At 44.8% G+C, this 21,069-nt stretch overlaps 2 protein-coding genes across 5 annotated transcripts; both read left to right on the top strand.

The window, feature by feature from the left end:
• The first annotated feature begins 310 nt into the window (after positions 1-310).
• On the top strand, positions 311-19,919 carry LOC310743787 (C-type lectin lectoxin-Thr1-like). 4 transcript variants are annotated; one of them, XM_083574245.1, is made up of 6 exons: positions 311-443; positions 14,802-14,879; positions 16,167-16,261; positions 17,236-17,376; positions 18,817-18,931; positions 19,630-19,919. In XM_083574245.1, the coding sequence occupies exons 2-6, from the start codon at positions 14,822-14,824 to the stop codon at positions 19,695-19,697; spliced, it is 477 nt and encodes a 158-aa protein (XP_083430371.1). In that variant the 5' UTR covers positions 311-443; positions 14,802-14,821; the 3' UTR covers positions 19,698-19,919. The 4 variants fall into 4 exon arrangements, with proteins under 4 accessions (XP_083430371.1, XP_083430369.1, XP_083430370.1 ...); XM_083574243.1 differs by having other exon boundaries at positions 16,164-16,261; XM_083574244.1 differs by lacking the exon at positions 311-443 and adding an exon at positions 14,512-14,655 and having other exon boundaries at positions 16,164-16,261.
• LOC310743789 (C-type lectin mannose-binding isoform-like) lies at positions 1,502-12,509 on the top strand. Its single transcript, XM_083574247.1, has 4 exons — positions 1,502-1,621; positions 9,873-10,013; positions 11,467-11,581; positions 12,239-12,509. The coding sequence occupies exons 1-4, from the start codon at positions 1,550-1,552 to the stop codon at positions 12,304-12,306; spliced, it is 396 nt and encodes a 131-aa protein (XP_083430373.1). The 5' UTR covers positions 1,502-1,549; the 3' UTR covers positions 12,307-12,509.
• Positions 19,920-21,069: the final 1,150 nt, after the last annotated feature.

The following is a 21,069-nucleotide window of genomic DNA, read 5'->3' as shown; positions in this document are numbered from 1 at the left end:
TATGTTTTCAGGGAAAGCCCCAGGTTGCCATCCAGGAAGGATATGGTAAAATTTTATTAGGCAAATTATTTCAATGGAACTTTGATGCGAGTGGTTCGGACAAGTCTGAGTCATCCACTCACTCAGTTAATTGCCTACCATTGAGATGAACCAAAGGGAACGTTATTCTTACACTTGTGTTTGTACAACATAAAACTCGTTTGAAGCACACTACTGTCCCACTACAAGCAAAATGCTTCCTTATTTCTGGGTCCTGTTTGCTCTTAAACAAAAATCAACAGTGCCTTTTTGTGCTTCCTCCTATCTATGCAAATGCAAACCCACTAGACTCTCACTAAACCCTCAAGGGGATATAAACGACCCGGAATGGTTTGTTTTTGTCTCGGGTGAAGCGTGAGTTGCCACCACAAGCAGATACATCATCCATTCATCCAGGTGGACAGGTGAGTAGCCAAGCTGGTCCCTTTGTCCAGGGTTCAACAGCAGCCAAATCCCTGCAGAAAAATCCTACTGCTCTGTGCAAGTGAATTCTCTTGACCTGGGTATGACCTTTGGGGGCACCTCAATGCCCTAAGATCAGTGGTGGTTTTCAACCAGTGTGCCGTGGCACCCTGGGGTGCCTTGAAGGATGGTCGGGTTTCCCAGGCAACACTGGGCTCTGTCCCTCTGTCCTTCCCTTCCTCCCCTGATGCCCTCTCATGTCTCTGCCTCCCAAAGGCTTGCACAGCTGTTTGTTGTAGCAGCCCTGACTACAAGCTCCGCAGGTGAATGATACCTCTGGGGCTGGCCAGGGGGTGCTGGGTGCCAGGAGCTGAGGTGGCCTTGGAGTAAGCAAGCAAGTGGGTGAGGGAGCCCAGCCAGCCAGTCCACCAGCCCTTGCTGTTGGGAACGGACAGACAAATCTCAGGCCCCTGTGGGGCAGTGTGAGGAGGCACCTGTCCTTGGGGCAGGTGGGGCAGCGCAGAGAACTGGGATGGCAGCAGCAGCAGCAGCTACCCAGAGGACTCCCAAGGAGAGAAGAGGAGATAAAAAGCTGAGGGAACACTCCACAAAGGAGGGTGGGCCCTCAGTTTGGATTTGGCAATTGTCATCACAGATGAGGGGCATTCCAAAGGTGAGTGCTCCGTGAGAGAGCCTGCTGATGAGGTATTGAAGAGTTTGACAGCTGTCAAATTAGCTGTCAAGACGGGAAAAGAGAACTTTGTTTTTCAATAAATATCTTAAAAAATAATAATAATAATGGCTATCTTCCTTTGTACAGTTCACTGCAGTGTTTACAAGGTCAATTCACGTTCCGTTCCCTCAGCTGTTTCTCATCTTTAACCAACCGGTATATGCAGATGTTTCCTTTATGTTTTTAATTATATTTTATGGATATTTATGGACTGATTTCGTTCTGCTTTGTGTATCGTGAGCTGCCTCAATACAGATGCATGAAAGTGAGGATTGCAAATATCTAAACATATAAATGAACATCAACCCCAGGCCAGGTTCTGACTGGACTTTTTCTTTCACTCCCTGAGCAGGGGCTGAGGCCGCCTGCTGCCACATGGAGTGGTTGCCATACGGTCCCTATTGCTACAAACTCTTCAGTGATAAAGTCAGCTGGGCTGAGGCAGAGGTAAGTGCAGCCTCTTCTTTCTGGCCAAGAGCTGATGGACTGATTGATCGGTTTACTTATATGCTGATTGTTCACAACAAGCCCAAAACGTCCTGCAGGAAACCTTAAAAAAATCCAAAAGCGGAGCACTAGAAATACAAATATCTTCTTCTTAATACTAATACTAATACTAATACTAATACTAATACTAATGCTAATGCTAATGCTAATACTAATACCTTTATTGTCAATGTACAACCTGTGTACAATTAAATTAACCAAGCCTCCCCGATTACACTCAGTCTCATTGCACTGTGTGTGCTTGTCGCACAACACACGATCCCCAAAAGTCAATTGCACTATATTATTTTCTGTTCAGCGGCCTAACAGCCCACGGATAGAAACTGTTTTTTAGCCTGTTGGTACAGCTGATTATACTTCTATATATATTTTTTTTTATAATATTTTTATTCAAGAATTTTTCCATATAAACATAACATACATAGACATACAAAAACAAAACAAAACAAAAAACATGTACCATTTCATATCCTAATTTCTTATACCTTCCTTCCCCGACTTCCTCATACCTCCCATTTCTGTATTCCAAATTCTTATCAATTGTTCAGCAAATCTTCCCTTATTTTAATTTAAATTTAGACTAATCTTCCTTATTCTCCTTGTCTTAACCATTGCTAATAGTAACCATTTACTTTCTAATCCAACATCATTCTAACTTTCATTAACTTTATAATATTTCTTTAAATAGTCCTTAAATTTTTTCCATTCTTCTTGCGCTGTTTCTCTTCCCTGGTTTCGGATTCTACTCGTCATTTCTGCCAGACCCATGTAGTCTATCACCTTCATCTACCATTCTTCCAGTGTGGGTAGATCTTGCGTCTTCCAGTACTTCGCGATGAGTATTCTAGCTGCTGTTGTAGCATACATGAAAAAAGTTATATCTGTCTTTAACACCCCTTGGCCGACAATACCCAAGAGAAAGGCCTCTGGTTTCTTGGTGAAAGTATATTTAAATACCTTTTTAAGTTCATTATAGATCATTTCCCAGAATGCCTTGATCTTTGGGCACGTCCACCAAAGGTGAAAGAATGTACCTTCCTTTTCTTTACATTTCCAACATTTATTGTCAGGCAAATGGTAAATCTTTGCAAGCTTGACTGGGGTTATGTACCACCTATAGATCATTTTCATAATATTTTCTCTTAAGGCATTACATGCCGTGAATTTCATCCCGGTGGTCCACAACTTTTCCCAATCAGCAAACAAAATATTATGACCAATGTCCTGAGCCCATTTAATCATAGCTGATTTAACCGTTTCATCTTCTGTATTCCATTTCAGCAGCAAATTGTACATTTTTGACAAGTTCTTCGTACTGGGTTCTAACAGTTCTGTCTCCAATTTTGATTTTTCCACCTGAAAGCCAATTTTACTGTCCAGTTTAAACGCTTCATTTATTTGATGATAGTGCAGCCAATCTCTCACCTTCCCTTTTAATTTCTCAAAACTCTGCAATCTCAGTTTGTCCCCTTCCTTTTCTAAAATTTCCCAATATCTTGGCCACTTAGACTCCATGTTTAACTTTTTAACTGCCTTAGCTTCCATTGGCGACAGCCACCTTGGAGTTTTATTTTCCAGCAAGTCTTTATATCTGACCCAAACATTTAATAGTGCTTTTCTGACAATATGATTTTTGAAACTTTTATGTGCTTTAACCTTGTCATACCACAAATATGCATGCCACCCAAAAATGTTATTAAAACCTTCCAAATCCTAAATGTCTGTGTTTTCAAGAAGCAGCCATTCTTTCAGCCAGCAGAAAGCTGCCGCTTCATAGTAAAGTTTGAAGTCTGGCAGGGCAAACCCTCCTCTTTCCTTTGAATCCGTTAATATCTTAAATTTAATTCTGGGCTTTTTGCCCTGCCAGACAAATTTAGATATATCTTTTTGCCACTTCTTGAAACAGTCCATTTTATCCATTATTTGCAATGCTTGAAACAAAAACAACATTCTTGGCAATACATTCATCTTTATAACTGCAATTCGACCTAACAAGGAAAGCTTTAAATTTGACCAAATCTCCAAATCTTTTTTCACTTCTGTCCATGTTTTTTCATAATTATCTTTAAATAAATTCACATTCTTAGCTGTCATATTTATACCCAAATATTTCACTTTCTTAACCACAGTCAACCCTGTCTCGTTCTGAAACCTTTCTTTTTCCACCTGTGTTAAGTTTTTCTCCAATACCTTTGTTTTTGACTTATTCAGTTTAAATCCTGCTAATTGACCAAACTCTTGGATTATTTCCAAAACTCTTTTCGTACTAGCTTCTGGCTCTTGCAATGTAAGTACTAGGTCATCTGCAAATGCTCTCAGTTTGTATTGTTTAGCTCCGACCTGTATCCCTTTAACCAACTGGTCCCTCCTAATCATATTAAGCAAAACCTCCAGGACCGATATAAAAAGTAATGGGGAGATAGGGCACCCCTGTCGTGTCCCTTTTTCTATCTTGAACTCTTCTGTAACCACATTATTTACAATTAATTTTGCTTTCTGTTCAGAGTAAATTGCACCTATACCATTCTCAAACCCTTGGCCTACCCCCATCCCCCGGAGGTTCTTCAACATAAAGCTCCAAGAAATGTTGTCAAAGGCTTTCTCGGCGTCCACAAATATCAAAACAGCCTTAGTGTTTATATTCACTTCCAACTTCTCCAAAATGTCAATTATATTCCTTACATTGTCCGACAAATGCCTTTTCGGGAGAAAGCCCGCTTGGTCCCCATGAATCTCCTCCATCAAAACTCTTTTCAATCTCCTTGCTAAAACATCAGCAAAGATTTTGTAATCCACATTTAGTAGCGAGATGGGTCGGTAGTTCTTAAGTTGGTTCTTTTCAGTCTCTGTCTTTGGTATAAGTGTAATATAGGCCTCTCTCCACGTATCGGGTGCCTTCCTCCCCTCCATGATCTCATTGCAGACTTCCTTCAGAGGTTGTATAAGCTCTGCCTTTAAAACTTTATAATATTTGGAAGTCAGTCCATCCGGTCCAGGTGATTTGCCCAACGTCATGTTTTGAATGGCATCTTCTATTTCCTGTGCTGATATCTCCTGATTCAAAATTGTCTTACTTTCCTGCGGAATCTTTTTCAGCCCATTTTTCTCGAGGAATTGTTGTATAGCTGTTTCTTTTTGCGGCCCTTGTGTATAAAGTTGTCTAAAGTAGTTCTGAAAACAGTTTCTAATTTCAGCTGGGTTGCTTATATTCTTTCCTTCCACTTCTATATTTGTTACCGTGTTGAGTTTTTGTCTCTTCTTTATTTGCCAAGCCAATAACTTGCCACATTTATCAGCCGATTCAAAAGTCTTTTGTCTCATTTGCTTAATTTTCCACTCTAGTTCTTGGTTCGTCAGTTCCATATATTGTGTTTGATAAAGTTTGATTTCTCTTAGGATCTCTTGTGATTTTGGCTTCGATCTTAGTTTCTTTTCCCCTTCTTTTATTTTTTCCAGAATTTTTTCCTTCCTCTCATTTTGTTTCCTTTTCTTTAATGTATTTTGTTGTATCAGAAACCCTCTCATCACGGCTTTGCTTGCGTCCCATATTATTCTTTTTTCTACTTTAGTCCTTAGATTAATTTCAAAATAGTCTGTCAAAGTTTTTTGGGCCTTCTTACAAATCTCCTCATCTCTAAATAAGGTGTCATTCATTCTCCATCTGAAGGAGCCAGTTGTTGTTTGCCTCATCACCATCTTCACTGCATTGTGGTCGGAGAAAGTTTTTGGGCAGATTTCCACTCTCTTTATGTTTTGCGCCATATTGCTAGTTACCCAAATTTGGTCAATCCTTGTCCATGTCATTTTGGCTTCAGAAAAGAAGGTTCCCTCTCTTTCTAGTGGGTGTTTTGTTCTCCATATATCAATCAAGTCCATATTGTCAGTCATTTCAAAAAAGGTCTTTGGTAGTCTTCCATCTTTTGTTACTACCTGTCTTTGTGCTTTGTCCATATTTGTTGAAACTACTCCATTCATGTCTCCCATCATGATTAGTTTATAATCCATGTGATCCATCAGAGTCTCATGCAACTTCTTGAAAAATTCAGCTTTCCCTTCATTTGGTGCATAAATTCCCACTATCAAATACTTCTCTCCTTGAAATTGAATTTCAATTGCCAAATATCTTCCTTGGTCATCTTTAAAGATTTGTTTCAGTTGGAGCTTCTCCTTTGCATAAATCACCACTCCTCTCTTTTTTACTCTGTCTGAAGATATAAATTCTTGTCCCAATTTTTTATTTACTAGTAACTTTCTATGAGCTCTTGTCACATGGGTCTCCTGTAAACAAATTAAGTCTAATTGATCTTTCTTCAAAGCATGAAATATATTTTTTCTCCTTCTAGGGATGTTCAAACCGTTACAATTCCAAGTTAGAAGTTGCAGGGCCATGATGGGATTACTTGCTCTTTCCTCCTACAGCTCCCAATTTTTGTTCCTCGTTTGTCGGTAGTTCCGTATCCGTATCTAATGAAGGATGCCCTTGTCCTGGATAAGTCTCTTTCTGTAGGTCTTCTTCGTGTTCTCCCATAAACTTGTCTTTATCACTCACAGTCTTTATTCTTCTCTTCTTCCCCTTGTATTTAAAAGACAGGCCTTGGGGGAACTCCCACCTGAATGGTATGTAGTTCTTTCTCAGCAATATCACCAGGTCCTTGTAGTGTCCTCTTGCGTCCAAAATACTCTTAGGGATATCTTTAAAGATCTCGATGTGAAAATCTTCGATTCGAAGGGTTGTTTGATAATGCAGGTTCAATATTTTATCTCGCTCCTCCTTTGATCTTAGAGTTATAAGACAATCTCTGGGTCGATTCTTCCTCTGCCTTGCTCCCAATCTGAAAGCACTTTCTATCTTAAATTCTTCTTTGCCCAGCTCCTGCTTCCAAAAGTCAGAAAATTCTTTTGTCAAATAGTCCACCAGGTTATCGTCTTCCTTTTCCGGCACAAGTCTGATCCTTAAATTTCTCTCCTTGCGTTGCATATCCTGCATAGAAAGTGCCAGTTCATATTCGTCTAGTTTCTTGAACACTGGTGGAAACTTTCCCTCAGCAGCAGTTGCAATTTCTTTGGCTTCCTCAGCTATCTTTCTTGTTATAGATGATTCTTGCAATATTTTCCCAATTGCTTCTGCATTTGAGTTCACTTTATTCCCAAGGTCAGTTATACTTTTTGTATTTGAGTCAATTTTCCCAGAGATTTCTTCAATTTTCTTATTTGTTTCAGCAACTTGTACTTTAGTTTCAGCAACTTGTGCTTTAGTTTCTGCACCTTGTTTTTTTAGTTCCTCCAAAGAGTCATTTATCTTCTCCAATACCTTGGCAAATGATTCTTCTGTAGACATTGTTTTCACTCTTGCCTTTGGGACAGCTGTAGTTCCAGAGGCTCCTGATACTGAAGCCCTCCTCTGCATAAAAGAGTCAATTTTATATTGTTTGCCAGATCTCAAGGTTGTTTCCTGTGAATCCCCTTTCTCTTTACCATCTGCCATAACAAAGTCTTTTAGTCAAGGTCATTCCCAGACTCTTGAGCTGTCAAACAGAAGTTCTCATAGATTTCACTTGTTGCTGTAACAATTTGTAAATCCACCAGAGGGCGCAGAGTCAATTTTTACTTCTCCAAATAAACCCACACTCTCCTAAAAATAAACAAAAGCTTTCCTGGTCCCTTCCAATTGTTATTTTCTCTTTCTGTGGGGTCCAAAATCAATAGTGTCCTGTAGTAACTTTGCAATGCAACAAAATAAATATTTCAAGTTGAGAGTAACCCAAGTCAATTAAGGATACTTTTTAACCTTCTTATAGCAACAGTCCTTAGCCGGTTCCTTTTCTCCGACTGTCCGATCCCAGGTATAAGAACAGCGGTATTTAACTCAGTTCTTTAAAATTGGCAGAGAAACACTTTAAAATCTTCTTCCCCCCCCCTTCTGCCTTCGGGGAGGGAGTTCTTTGCTTTGGTGGTGAATTTCTTAACTCCCACAAATTTCCTCTCAAGCAGTTACGGCTAGAGTGCCTTTCGCTTTGATCTTGCTACAGAACGGAAAGCAGACTTCCTTTTTAATGCTTGTCCGTCTCGGTGCCCAATTTCTTTACTTTTGATATCCAATTATATTTTAGCGGTCAATCCTACTCACGGATAGTTGTTTTTTAATCCAATTTCGCCGGAAGAAATCAGCGCTCTCCGCTAATGGCGACGCGGCTTCTCCTCGCAGGCTGGGTGAAAACGACTCTCAGCACCGCTCCTCACCCCCTCCGCTGATCCGCAGCCTTTAAAAAGGCTATTTCACAGCGTCGGGGGGGCGCAAAGGTGCCCGCCGAGTCTCCGGTTCACAGGCAACGCGCCTGTGATTTTTAAGGGTCCCCGCTCCGCTGTAGCTGACAGGACCCGAACCTACGAAGTAGACCTCTCCCGGAGCTCCGGGTGAGGTCCGCCATTAAGCGCTGGCGCTAACCGGAAGTCCCCAGCTGATTATACTTCTATATCTCCTGCCCGAGGGTAGAAGATTAAAGAGGTGCTGGCTGGGGTGTGAATCGTCCCTGAGAATTTTTCTCACTCTCCTAAGGCAACGATCCCTTACGTTGTCATCTAGTGGGCTCAGGGGGCAGCCCATGATATCATGCACTGTGTTCACCACCCTCTGTAAAGACTTTCTGTCCGTGGCTGTCAAGCCAACATACCACCCTGTGATACAGTATGAGAGGGCACGGTCGAAGGAGGTCATCAATTGTCGTTTAACATTGTTCTTTCGCAAGACCCTGAGAAAATGGAGTCTCGGTTGGGCCTTCCTAACCACCTGAATTATATTATTTTTCCAAGTGAGGTCTTCACCAAGGTAAACTCCCAGGAATTTAAAGGAAGGGACTCTTTCCACACAACCTCCCCTGATATACAACGGGGCTAGTTCCCCTCTCTTCCTCCAAAAGTCCAACACCATCTCCTTTGTCTTGCTAATATTTAGGTGCAAGTTATGTAAAAATGGATTGCTAACAGGTGAGAATCTAAAGTTATAATATATTAAGATAAAGGATTAAGATAAAAACAAAGAGGGAAAGGATTTGCTGAAATAACTAACTGAACTGGAATACAAAAAAGGGAGGTGTGAGGAGGTCAGGGAAACAAGTAAATGAAAGACAAGACATGGAAAGATTGATTTGTTTTAAATTGTTTTTATTTTTCTGTATTTTGTATTTTCTTTTTTTTCCTCTTTTCTCTTTTTCCTATTTTTGTAACCTTTTCTGAAACTTTAATAAATATCATTTTTTAAAAAAAAATATTTAGGTGCAAGTTATTCTCTAAGCACCATGTAGATACTTTTTGAACCCCCACCCCCCGTACGCTGAGTCTTCTTCTTCTTCTTCTTCTTCTTCTTCTTCTTCTTCTTCTTCTTCTTCTTCTTCTTCTGTGATCCCTCTTAGCCAAGTAAGACTGTCTTCCATAAACGCGGTCTTAATAATGAGTCCATAAGTGACTGTGGAGGCAAATTCTGGATCCACACATCCTTCCACAGTGGGGACATTGGTTTCCATGATGAAGTTGATCCCAGTTGGCAAATACAAATATACAAATAGAAATACAAATATGCAAATATACGAAATACAGAACAGGGGGGCCTGGAAGAGCAATGGTGCAAGCCCTTGTCGCAAATCTGCATATGCTAATTCATAGATATCAGGGGTGCTGAGTAGTGAGGGCTGAGGGGTCTTCATCCCCCCTCATATTTTTAAAGGAGGGGGCTGTCCCTGCCCTTGGCACATCTGAAGGCAGCCCTGTTTAGGGAAGCTTCCAATGTTGAATAGGTTATTGTATTTTAGTGTTCTGTTGGAAGCTGCCCAGAGTGGCTGGGGAAACCCAGCCAGATGGGCAGGGTATAAATAATAAATTATTATTATTATTATTATTATTATTATTATTATTGGCTGGGGTGTGGGGGACAGGTCACGTGACGTCAGTGCCCCAGTTAGGTATACGTGCGATTTTAGATAAAGGGCAGGAAAACAAGCTCTGCCTCCAGCATTCAGGGCTTACTCTGAGTTTTATCTACTGAGTTTTGGGGTGTCACAAAAGTGCCCAAGATCCTCTTTCCCACCTGCAAACGCTTTGGGCTTCCATGCATGTTCCCTCATCCCTTCCCTTTACTGAATCCTCCCTGATTTCCTGCTCTTTGGGTAAAAATGATGTTTCTCTTACCCTCTCTCAGATCGCCTGCCAACATTACTTCCGCGGCGGTCACCTGGCCTCCATCCACAGCGCGGAACAATCTGCCGAGCTGGCCAAGTACATCATTAAATACCGCAAAGATGAAAGCCATGTCTGGATTGGACTGCGTGACCCCCTGAAGGTGGGTTTGCTGGCTTATTTTAGCTTCTAAGGTGCTTTTGGACAAACGACTCCAAAGGAGATTGCAGGGGGGCTGTAGAAAGATGCTGAACTTAATAAGAGGGCGGGGTGCCCCCAGCCCCGGAATGTCAGTATTTTTCGCTCCATAAGACGCACCTGACCATAGGATGCACCTAGTTTTTAGAGGGGGAATGCAAGAAAAAAAATTCTTTAAAGGAGGCGCTGAGCAGAGCCTGTATGCATCCCAGGCTCTGCTCAGCGCTCCTTTCACAAGCCACGTGGAGCCTGTGTGTGGCGCTTGCAGGCTTTTCCCCGAGGAGGGAGAAGGTCAGCCCGTCACTGATGGGTTGCCCTTATCCCTCCTCAGGGAAAAGCCCCCGAGCCTCCCCCCACGCTCTGCGCACTCTTTAAAGAGAGTGTGGCTCTTTCTGGCTTTTGCGGGAGGTCGGGGAAGGGACAGAGTGCGACTACGCCAGAAGCTAGAACAGCGAGAGGGACCACTGCGCAGCGATCCCTCTTGCTGTTCTGGCTTCTGGGATAGCTGTGCAGCCTGCATTCGCTCCATAAGACGCACACACATCTCCCCATACTTTTTAGGAAGGAAAAGGTGTGTCTTATAGAACGAAAAATACAGTATTTGGAAATTCATTGGGATTCTTCATTGCTGTGAACAATTTTCATATCTATGTATCAGTAGCAGAACAATTTAACGTTTTAAAATACGATGCACTGCGGCCACACTGGCCGAGTGGTTACTATTTAATTTATTGCATTTGTGTCCCTCCTCTTCTCCAAGGAGAGGAAAGTGGTGTACATCGTTCTCCTCTTCCCCATTTCAGCCTCACAGCAACCCTGTGAGGTAGGCTAGAGTGAGAGTGTGTGGCTGCCCTAGAGGGAATGTTCTTTCACATGTGGTAAAAGAGTATTGGGAAGTGATCCATAATGAATTGAAAAACATGTTTAAAAGTACTCCCCCCAAAAAAAACCTGAGCCCTTTTTGTTGGGGATAATTCAGTCAGAAATTCCCAGGTGTCAAAAATTAATGTATGCAACAACTGTGTTTCATTAGCCCCTAAATGGAAAATGAACGAGGTCCCAACTAAAGAAGAATGGGAACACTGGCAGCATTAAGATAAATTCAACAGTGTAAACAAGTTTTGATGGATGCAATAATGGAATACTGAATGGTATAGTTTCTGTAAAATATGCAGGGGTTTATGATTTGCAGAATGAACCGTGGAAAGAGAAGAAGGGAAACCATTGATGTCTTCAGGATGTAAAAATGATTATTTTAAATGTAAAACAGAAAATTTAATTATATATACATATATGTAAAAAAGAGTGTGAGCAGCTGCCGCAAGGAGACTCCAGGTCTCCCTTCTGCCTAGCGAGAGCCTTGTCTGGGCATCTTTGCTCTCTTCCCTGACAAACAAACTGCTTTCCTGCCCACACAGAACCATCAGTGGCAGTGGATGGACCGGTCTTCAAACAGCTACAAGAACTGGGAGGCTGGAGAACCCAACAACAAAAACAACATCGAGAACTGTGTTGAGCTTTGGGCTGACACAGGTGAGCCAAGAGGGAAAACTTCCTGTTCCAGCACCCGGAGCAGCACACATGCAGGGGTGTGACGCATGTGGGGGGGTGCATGGCGAGCGGCGTGTGTCCTGGGGGCACCACATGATGTCACCCCCACCCAGAATGACACCCAGGGTGGACCTCACCCTCCGCACCCCCTTCCTCTGCCAGTGGGTGAGCCCAAGTGATGTGTAGATGTTGGCGGGAGCGGGGGGGGGGGCGATGAACTGAGCGGCCCAGTTGTGGGACCTCCTAGGAATAGAGGGTGTGCTTGCAGAATGAGAGATTTCTTTGAATCTTACTAACCATCAGGGTAAAGGTAAAGGTAAAGGAACTCCTGACCATTAGGTCCAGTCGCAGACAACTCTGAAGTTGCACGCTCATCTCGCTCTATAGGCCGAGGGAGCCGACGTTTGTCCGCAGACAGCTTGACTAAGCCACTTCTGGCACACCAGAGCTGTGCAAGGAAACGCCATTTACCTTCCACCGGACTTGCAAACAGCAGCAGCAGCAGCAGCAAAAACTGACCACGTTTTTGCTTGAGTTCTCCAACATCCCTAGCAATATCTCAGTGACATCCATTACAATATTAAACCTTGGAAAATCTCAGACTGGAGCATGAGACACAGGTTCTCTTTTGCTTTCCAGGATACATGAAGTGGAACGATGGGAACTGCAACTCTGCTCGTTCGTACCTCTGTCAGTACAAACTCTAGGATGGAGTCCCCGTTTCTCATCACCTGAGAAGGCAGGGTCAGGAAGACACACCCTTCAGATAAAGGAAAGGGGATATTCCTGCAAGGACCCCATCTCTACATCCTTTTATGATCTCTCCTTGTTGATTGGTGGTTGGTTTGCTTGGTTAGGTCTCCTGGTTGTTGATCAGAAAATGTAACATCCAATAAACTTCAACTCTTTGTTCATTGAATAAGATTTTACTTATTGCTTTCTCTGTATTTCAAAGGAGTTGTGTAAGACTTAATCCTCCGTGACCTCTAACGTATATACCTCTTACGTATATTTACGTAAAATATAAGAAGCTCATTAAAAATACTCAAGGCAAGCTGATTTATCAAATTTATCAAAATGGAAGCAAAACTTGCATAATATATGAAAATGCGTGTGAAAATGACATGTGTGGGTTAGGTTTGCCAAACCAAAAGAAGTCTTCAGCCCGGTGAGCAAATGTCGAAAGCCCACGTGGGTCCCCAATAAACCCTACTTTAAAGGCAGAGGCATTAGCATGCAGCCAGATCACAGTTGCACAGACACCACAAATAATCACCCTTAAGCACTTAAGCACCCTTAAGTGGGTGGCGCTGTGGTCTAAACCACAGAACCTAGGGCTTGCTGATAGGAAGGTTTGCAAAAATTTATCACCTGCCTGATAACAAGTGTTGGAAATGTAAAGAAGCTGAGGGAACATTCTTTCATCTTTGGTGGACGTGCCCGAAGGTTAAGGCTTACTGGGAAATGATCTATAATGAACTGAAGAAGGTATTTAAATTTACCTTTCCTAAGAAACCAGAGGCCTTCCTTTTGGGCATAGTTGGCCAATTGACTTTTGGGGGCACCTCAATGCCCTAAGATCAGTGGTGGTTTTCAACCAGTGTGCCGTGGCACCCTGGGGTGCCTTGAAGGATGGTCGGGTTTCCCGGGCAACACTGGTCTCTGTCCCTCTGTCCTTCCCTTCCTCCCCTGATGCCCTCTCGCGTCTCTGCCTCCGAAAGGCTTGCATAGCTGTTAGTTGCAGCAGCCATGGCTACAAGATCCACAGGCTAATGGTGCCTCTGGGGCTGGCCAGGGGGTGCTGGGTGCCAGAAGCTGAGGTGGCCTCGGAGTAAGCAAGCAAGCGGGTGAGGGAGCACAGCCAGCCAGTCCACCAGCCCTTGCTGTTGTGAATGGATAGACAAGTCCCAGGCCCCTGTGTGGCAGTGTGAGAAGGCACCTCTCCTTGGGGCAGGTGGGGCAGCTTAGAGACCAGGGATGGCAGCAGCAGCAGCAGCTACCCAGAGGACTCCCCAGGAGAGGAGAGGAGAGGAGAGGAGAGGAGAGGAGAGGAGAGGAGAGGAGACGAGAGAAGAAGCTGAGGGATCACTCCACAAAAGAGGGTGGGCCCTCAGGTTGGATCTGGCAATTGTCATCACAGATGGGGGGCATTCCAAAGGTTGGGCACCGATCGCCTCTCTCAGCCCCATCTCCTCTTTCTCCTTGACGCGGGACACGGGTGGTGCTGTGGTCTAAACCACGGAGCCTCTTGGGCTTGCCGATCAGAAGGTGGCAGTTTGAATCCCCGCGATGGAGTGAGCTCCCATTGCTCTGTCCCAGCTCCTGCCAACCTAGCAGTTCGAAAGCACACCAGTGCAAGTAGATAAATAGGTACCATTGTGGTGGGAAGGTAAACGACGTTTCCATGCGCTCTGGTTTCCGTCATGGTGTCCCATAGCGCCAGAAGCAGTTTAGTCCTGCTGGCCACATGACCCGGAAAGCTGTCTGTGGACAAACTGTGATAGCCTGGGAATCTGATTCAGAGGCTGAACCGGAGGAATCCCAGCCTCCAGGGCCGGCTGAGCTGGGGCAGGGCCTTGAATCTGAAGTGCCTGCACCTGTGCCGGATCCTCAGGAGCAGACACCAGATGAATCCACTCTGGCTCCTGGGGTGATTGAGAACCCATTGCCTACAGGTTCGCCTCTCCCGGCCCTGTCAGGGGAAGGTGAGCCTCCCCCTGGGTCCAGTAACCCTCCAGCCTCTCCTGAGCTGCAGAGGCTCAGGGCACAGAGGCGGAAGGAACTGGTTTCTCTCAGGAGGAGTGCTTGCCTTAAGGCCAGGAGAGGCGGGTCACCTGTGGGCCGGGAACGCCCCCGGCCTCAGAGAAGATAAAGGCCAGTCAGCCCGGTCCCAGGTTGCGGGTGCAACGATGTTGGAAACCTGTTTCTGCCAGCACCCAGACCTGTCTTTCCGGAGTTCCCGACCACGCCCGGCTTTTTGCTTTGAACGCAGCTTCCCCCTTGGTGGGCAGTCTCCAGACCCTCGGCCCAGTACCGGACTTTGACCACGCCTCACGGTAACTCCCCCCCCCCCCCCGGGACCAGCACACAAACGCTGGCTCCCTCAGCCTGAAAGCAAGATGAGAGCAGCAACCCCATAGTCGGCTTTGTCTGGACTTAACTGTCATGGGGTCCTTTACCTTTACCCTTTTTCTCCCCACAGAAAAGGCAGGAAAACTGAAGATGGGGCTTTTGGCTTTCTTTGGTCTCAGCTTCCTAATTGCCGCTCCATTTTTGAGAGGTCAGTTCCTTCCTTCCAGACAGAGCTAAGGAGGAACCTTGGGCTCCTTGAGGAAAAGGTGGGATAGAAATGCAACAAACAAACAAGCATTCAGGTCTGTCATGCCAGTTTGGGAAGTGCAGAGTTGCCTCTCCAACTCCAGTTAAGCACAGTTGTGGTGTGCATAAACGTTTCTGGATTATTATTCCCACAGCTATAGGCGTAGAAAGCCTTACGTCAGCCTGATGATTCTGAGAAAGTCCCCAGAGGAGGATTTTGCCATCTCCCAAATGATTCACGAGATCATTCCAGAAAATCTTGTCTTGTTGAAGTGTCTCTGCACAAGCGCCACCAATTATGTGCTGCCACAGAAAGAAATCTGTGGGCACAGGGATCTGCAGGAATTTCCCTCTCAAAACTTTGAGAGGGGGGAGCAGGCCAGTTTCTCACACAAAAAAAGAGAAGAATGGCACCTGAAACATTTGCCTCATATCTGAGGTGGCCCCATCCCCTCCAAGGATAATTTCTTTTGAAAGGGCAAGTTTCTAGCTGAAATATACTCAGAGTCGCAAAGTGATTTCATGCTCTTTATTCAGCTCATAGTGGTGAGGAGGAATGAATGTATGTCCCCTCAAAGTATCTGCTTTATATACATTATTTACACAATGGGCTGCACATGATTGGCTAATTCCGGAATTCTACTGTAAGCCAATCAGGTTGTGGATTCACTTCTATCTGGAGCATGATTGGGTGGTTCCTGCCAACCAATCATACTGCTGCATTGTTCTAGGGCCAATCAGACTGCTGCATTCTGAATCCTATTGTTCTAGGACCAATCAGACTGCTGCCTTTTGGATCCTATTGTTCTAGGACCAATCAGACTGCTGCAGTTTGGATCCTATTCAACTCAGTACATAACACTAGCATTCCTAAAACCTTGCTCTCTCTTCAAACATCCATGTCCTTGAATGAAATTATTAAACTGGAAGAAATTCTCTGCTCTTCTGTCCCCACAAGATCACAGGATTCTTCGCTGGTTTCCCTGCACCACTTTCCTGTCTCCTCCACCTGCTTCTCACACCTGCCTGCTTTGTGCAAACCTGGGTGTCATTCCATCTGCAGATGTTTCCTTTATGTTTTTAGTTACATTTTATGGATATTCATGGACTGATTTCGTTCCGCTTTGTGTGCCGTGAGCTTCCTAGATACAGATGCATGAAAGTGAGGATTGAAAATATCTAAACAAATAAATGAAAATCAATCCCAGGCCAGGTTCTGACTGGGCTTTTCCTTTGACTTCCTGAGCAGGTGCTGAGGCTGCCTGCTGCCACATGGACTGGTTGCCAGACGGTTCCTATTGCTACAAACTCTTCAGCGATAAAGTGAGCTGGGCTGAGGCAGAGGTAAGTGCGGCCTCTTGGCTCTGGTCAAGGGCTGATGGATTGATTGATCGGTTTACTTATATGCCAGTTTTGCACAACAAGCCCATAACATCCTGCAGCAAACCTTAAAAACATCCAAACGCAGAGCACTAGAAATACAAATATCTTCTTCATAATAATACCTTTATTGTCAATGTACAACCTGTGTAGACTAAAATTAACTGAGCCCCACCACACAAACACTCAATCTCATGGCACTCTGTGTGTTTGTCGCACAACACACCAACCCCAAAAGTCAGTTGCACTGTATTATTATTTTCTGTTCAGCAGCCTAACAGCCCACGGATAGAAACAGTTTTTTAGCCTGTTGGTACAGCTGATTATACTTCTATATCTCCTGCTCGAGGGTAGAAGATTAAAGAGGTGCTAGCCGGGGTGTGAATCATCCCTGAGAATTTTCCTCACTCTCCCTTGCGATGTCATCTAGCGGGCTCAGGGAACAGCCCATGATATCATGCACTGTGTTCACCACCCTCTGTAAAGACTTTCTGTCCGTGGCTGTCAAGCCAACGTACCACACTGTGATACAATATGAGAGGGCACTTTCTATTGTGGACCAGTAGAAGGAGGTCATCAATTGTCGTTTAACATTGTTCTTTCATAAGACCCTGAGGAAATGGAGTCTCTGTTGGGCCTTCCTAACCACCTGAGTTATTACTATTATTGGCAGGGGTGGGGGGGAACGGGTCACGTGACGTCAGTGCCCCAGTTAGGTATACGTGCAATTTTAGACAAAGGGCAGGAAAACAAGCTCTGCCGGCAGCATTCAGGGCTTACTCTGAGTTTTGGGGTGCCACGAAAGAGCCCAAGATCCTTTTTCGCACCTGGAAACTCTTTGGGCTTCCATGCATGTTCCCTCATCCCTGCCCTTTACGGAATCCTCCCTGATTTCCTGCTCTTTGGGTAAAAATGACGTTTCTCTTGCCCTCTCTCAGATTGCCTGCCAACATTACTTCCTCGGCGGTCACCTGGCCTCCATCCACAGCGCGGAACAATCTGCCGAGCTGGCCAAGTACATCATTAAATACCGCAAAGATGAAAGCCATGTCTGGATTGGACTGCATGACCCCCTGAAGGTGGGTTTGCTGGCATATTTTAGCTTCTAAGGTGCTTTTGGACTCCAATGCAGGTTGCGGTGGGGGGGGGGGGGCTTGTAGAATGATGCTGAACTTAATAAGAGGGCAGGGTGCCCCCAGCCCTGGAATGTCGGTATTTTTCACTCCATAAGATGCACGCAACCATAAGATGCACTTAGTTTTTAGAGGGGGGAATGCAAGAAAAAAAATGTTCTCTAAAGGGAGCGCTGAGCAGAGCCTGTATGCATCCCAGGTTCTGCTCAGCGCTCTCTTTCACGAGCCGCGTGGAGCGTGTGTGTGGCACTTGCAGGCTTTTCCCTGAGGAGGGAGAAGGGCAGCCCATCACTGATGGGTTGCCCTTCTCCCTCCTCAGGGAAAAGCCCCCAAGAGCCCCCCACACGCTCCGCGCGCTCTTTAAAGGGAGTGTGGCTCTTGCTGGCTTTTGCGGGAGGTGGGGGAAGGGACAGAGTGTGACTAAGCCAGAAACTAGAACAGCGAGAGGGAGCGCAGCGATCCCTCTTGTTGTTCTGGCTTCTGGGATAGCTGCACAGCCTCTTCAGGGCAGCAGGATGAAGGCTCCCCCTATCCCGAAGAGGCTGCGCCCGGCTAAGCCAGAAGCTAGAACAGCGAGAGGGAGCGCTGCGCAGCAATCCCTCTTGCTGTTCTGGCTTCTGGGATAGCTGCGCAGCCCGCATTCGCTCCATAAGACGCAAACACATTTCCCCTTACTTTTTAGGAATGAAAAAGTGTGTCTTATAGAGCGAAAAGTACGGTATTTGGAAATTCATTGGGATTCTTCATTGTTGTGAACCATTTTCATATCTATTTATTAGTAGCAGAATAATTTAACTTTAAAAAATACTATGTACTGCGGTCACACTGGCTGAGTGGTTACTATTTAATTTATTGCATTTGTATTCCACCTCTCCTCCAAGGAGTGGAAAGTGGTCCCAACTAAAGAATAATGGGAACTTAAGTTGACAGAATATGCGCAGCTTGCAGACTTAACGTATAGAATAAGAGAACAAGAAGGACACACGTTTAGAGAAGATTGGAAAACGTTGATTGAATATATGGGAAATAACTGTGTACAACTGAAAATGCTGGCAGCATTAAGATTAATTCAACAGTGTAAACAAGTTTTGATGGATGCAATAATGGAATACTGAATGGTACAGTTTCTGTAAAATATGCAGGGGTTTATGATTTGCAGAATGAACCATGGAAAGAGAAGAAGGGAAGCCATTGACGTCTTAAGGATGTAAAAATGAGTATTTTAAATTGTAAAACAGAAAATTTAATTGTATATACGTATATGTAAAAAAGAGTGTGAGCAGCTGCTGCAAGGAGACTCCAGGTCTCCCATCTGCCTAACGAGAGCCTTGTCTGGGCATCTTTGCTCTCTTCCCTGACAAACAAACTGCTTTCCTGCCCACACAGAACCGGCAGTGGCAGTGGACGGATCAGTCTTCAAACAGCTACAAGAACTGGAATGCTGGAGAACCCAACAACCTCAAGAACAACGAGAACTGCGTCGAGCTTTGGGCTGACACAGGTGAGCCCAGAGGGAGAGCTTCCTGCTCTGGCACCCATTGCAGCGCACATGCGGGGATGTGGCTTGTCTGCGTCTCAGGGGGCGTGGCGCACGTGGGGGGTGCGTGGTGAGTGGCATGTATTCCAGGGGCACCAAGTGATGTCATGCCCCCCCCAGAATGACACCCGGGGCGAACCTCACCCCCCGCACCCCCCTTCCTCCACCAGTGCAGTGGGTGAGACCAGGTGACGTGGGCATGTTGGCGAGAGCGGGGGGAGGGCAATGAACTGAGCAGCCCAGTTGTGGGACCTGCTAGGAATGGAGGGTGTGCTTGCAGAAGGAGAGATTTCTTTGAATCTTATTAACCATCAGGGTAAAGGTAAAGGTATGCCTGACCATTAGGCCCAGTCATGGACAACTCTGGAGTTGCGTACTCATCTCGCTCTATAGGCTGATTGGAGCCGGCGTTTTTCCGCAGACAGCTTCTGGGTCCTGTGACCAGCATGACTAAGCTGCTTCTGGCAAACCAGAGCAGAGCACAGAAATGGCGTTTACCTTCACACTGGACTTGGAATCAGCAGCAGCAGCAAAAACTGACCACGTTTTTGCTTGAGTTCTCCGACATCCCTAGCAATATCTCAGTGACATCCATTACAATATTAACCCTTGGAAAAATCTCAGAGTGGAGCACAAGACACAGGTTCTCTTTTGCTTTCCAGGATACATGAAGTGGAACGATGAGAACTGCAACTCTGCTCGTTCGTACCTCTGTCAGTACAAACTCTAGGATGGAGTCCCCGTTTCTCATCACCTGAGAAGGCAGGGTCAGGAAGACACACCCTTCAGATAAAGGAAAGGGGATATTCCTGCAAGGACCCCATCTCTACATCCTTTTATGATCTCTCCTTGTTGATTGGTGGTTAGATTGCTTGCTTACATCTCCTGGTTGTTGATCAGAAAAATGTAACGTCCAATAAACTTCATCTTTATCTCTTTGTTCATTGAATAAGATTTTACTTACTGCTTTCTCTGTATTTCAAAGGAGTTGTGTAAGACTTAATCCTCCATGACTTCTAACGTACATACCTCTTATGTATATTTACGTAAAATATAAAATGCTCATTAAAAATACTGAAGGCAAGCCAATTTATCAAATTTATCAAAATAGAAGCAAAACTTGCATAATATATGAAAATGCGTGTTAAAATGACACGTGTGGGTTAGGTTGCCAAATCAAAAGAAGTCTTCAGCTCGGTGAGCAAATGTCGAAAGCCCACGTGGGTCCCCAATAAACCCCCCTTTGAAGGCAGAGGCATTAGCATGCAGCCAGATAACAGTTGCACTGACACCACAAATAATCACCCTTAAGCACTTAAGCCTTAAGTACCCTTAAGTGGGTGGCGCTGTGGGTTAAACCACAGAGCCTAGGACTTGCTGATCAGAAGGTCGGAGGCTCAAATTCCATGATGGGGTGAGCTCCCATTGCTCAGTCCCTGCTCCTGCCAACCTAGCAGTTTGAAAGCATGTCAAGTCCAAGTAGATAAATAGGAACCGCTCCGGCATGAAGGTAAACAGCGTTTCTGTACACTGCTCTGGTACGGCAGAAGCGGCTTAGTCATGCTGGCCACATGACCCAGAAACTGTACTCGTGACAAAAGGGAAAAGTTGACAGCTATGAGTTGGGACCCCATTCGTTTTCCATTTAGGGGCTAATGAAACACAGTTGTTGCATACATTAATAACCTTTTTTGACACCTGGGAATTTCTGACTGAATTATCCCCAACAGAAAGGACTCTGGGGTTTTTTGGGGGCAGGGGGGGTAGTACTTTTAAACATCCCCCCCCCAATTCATTATGGATCATTTCCCAATACTCTTTTACCACATGCGATGGAACATTCCCTCTAGGGCAGCCACACACTCTCAGTCTAGCCTACCTCACAGGGTTGCTGTGAGGATGAAATGGGGAAGAGGAGAGCGATGTACACCACTTTCCACTTCTTGGAGCAGAAGCAATAAATTAAATAGTAACCACTTGGCCAGTGTGGCCGCAGAGCATAGTATTTTTAAGAGTTAAATTATTCTGCTACTGATACATAGATATGAAAATGGTTCACAACAAGGAAGAATCCCAATGAATTTCCAAATACTGTATTTTTT

The sequence above is a fragment of the Podarcis filfolensis genome (genome assembly GCF_964270895.1).
Source record: "Podarcis filfolensis genome assembly, chromosome: 10".
NCBI lineage: Eukaryota > Metazoa > Chordata > Lepidosauria > Squamata > Lacertidae > Podarcis > Podarcis filfolensis.
Note: the sequence above shows the minus strand (reverse complement) of the source record. Positions and strands in the feature narration are given on the sequence as shown.

Bases quoted from the DNA above. Each gene is read 5' to 3' on its own strand.
- LOC310743787 (XM_083574243.1), top strand. From the start codon at position 14,822: ATGGGGCTTTTGGCTTTCTTTGGTCTCAGCTTCCTAATTGCCGCTCCA. The intron at 14,880-16,163 runs GTCAGTTCCTTC...TGACTTCCTGAG, and splicing joins TGCCGCTCCATTTTTGAGAG to CAGGTGCTGAGGCTGCCTGC. The intron at 18,932-19,629 runs GTGAGCCCAGAG...TTTGCTTTCCAG, and splicing joins CGAGCTTTGGGCTGACACAG to GATACATGAAGTGGAACGAT.
- LOC310743789 (XM_083574247.1), top strand. From the start codon at position 1,550: ATGGAGTGGTTGCCATACGGTCCCTATTGCTACAAACTCTTCAGTGAT. The intron at 1,622-9,872 runs GTAAGTGCAGCC...ACCCTCTCTCAG, and splicing joins TCAGCTGGGCTGAGGCAGAG to ATCGCCTGCCAACATTACTT. The intron at 11,582-12,238 runs GTGAGCCAAGAG...TTTGCTTTCCAG, and splicing joins TGAGCTTTGGGCTGACACAG to GATACATGAAGTGGAACGAT.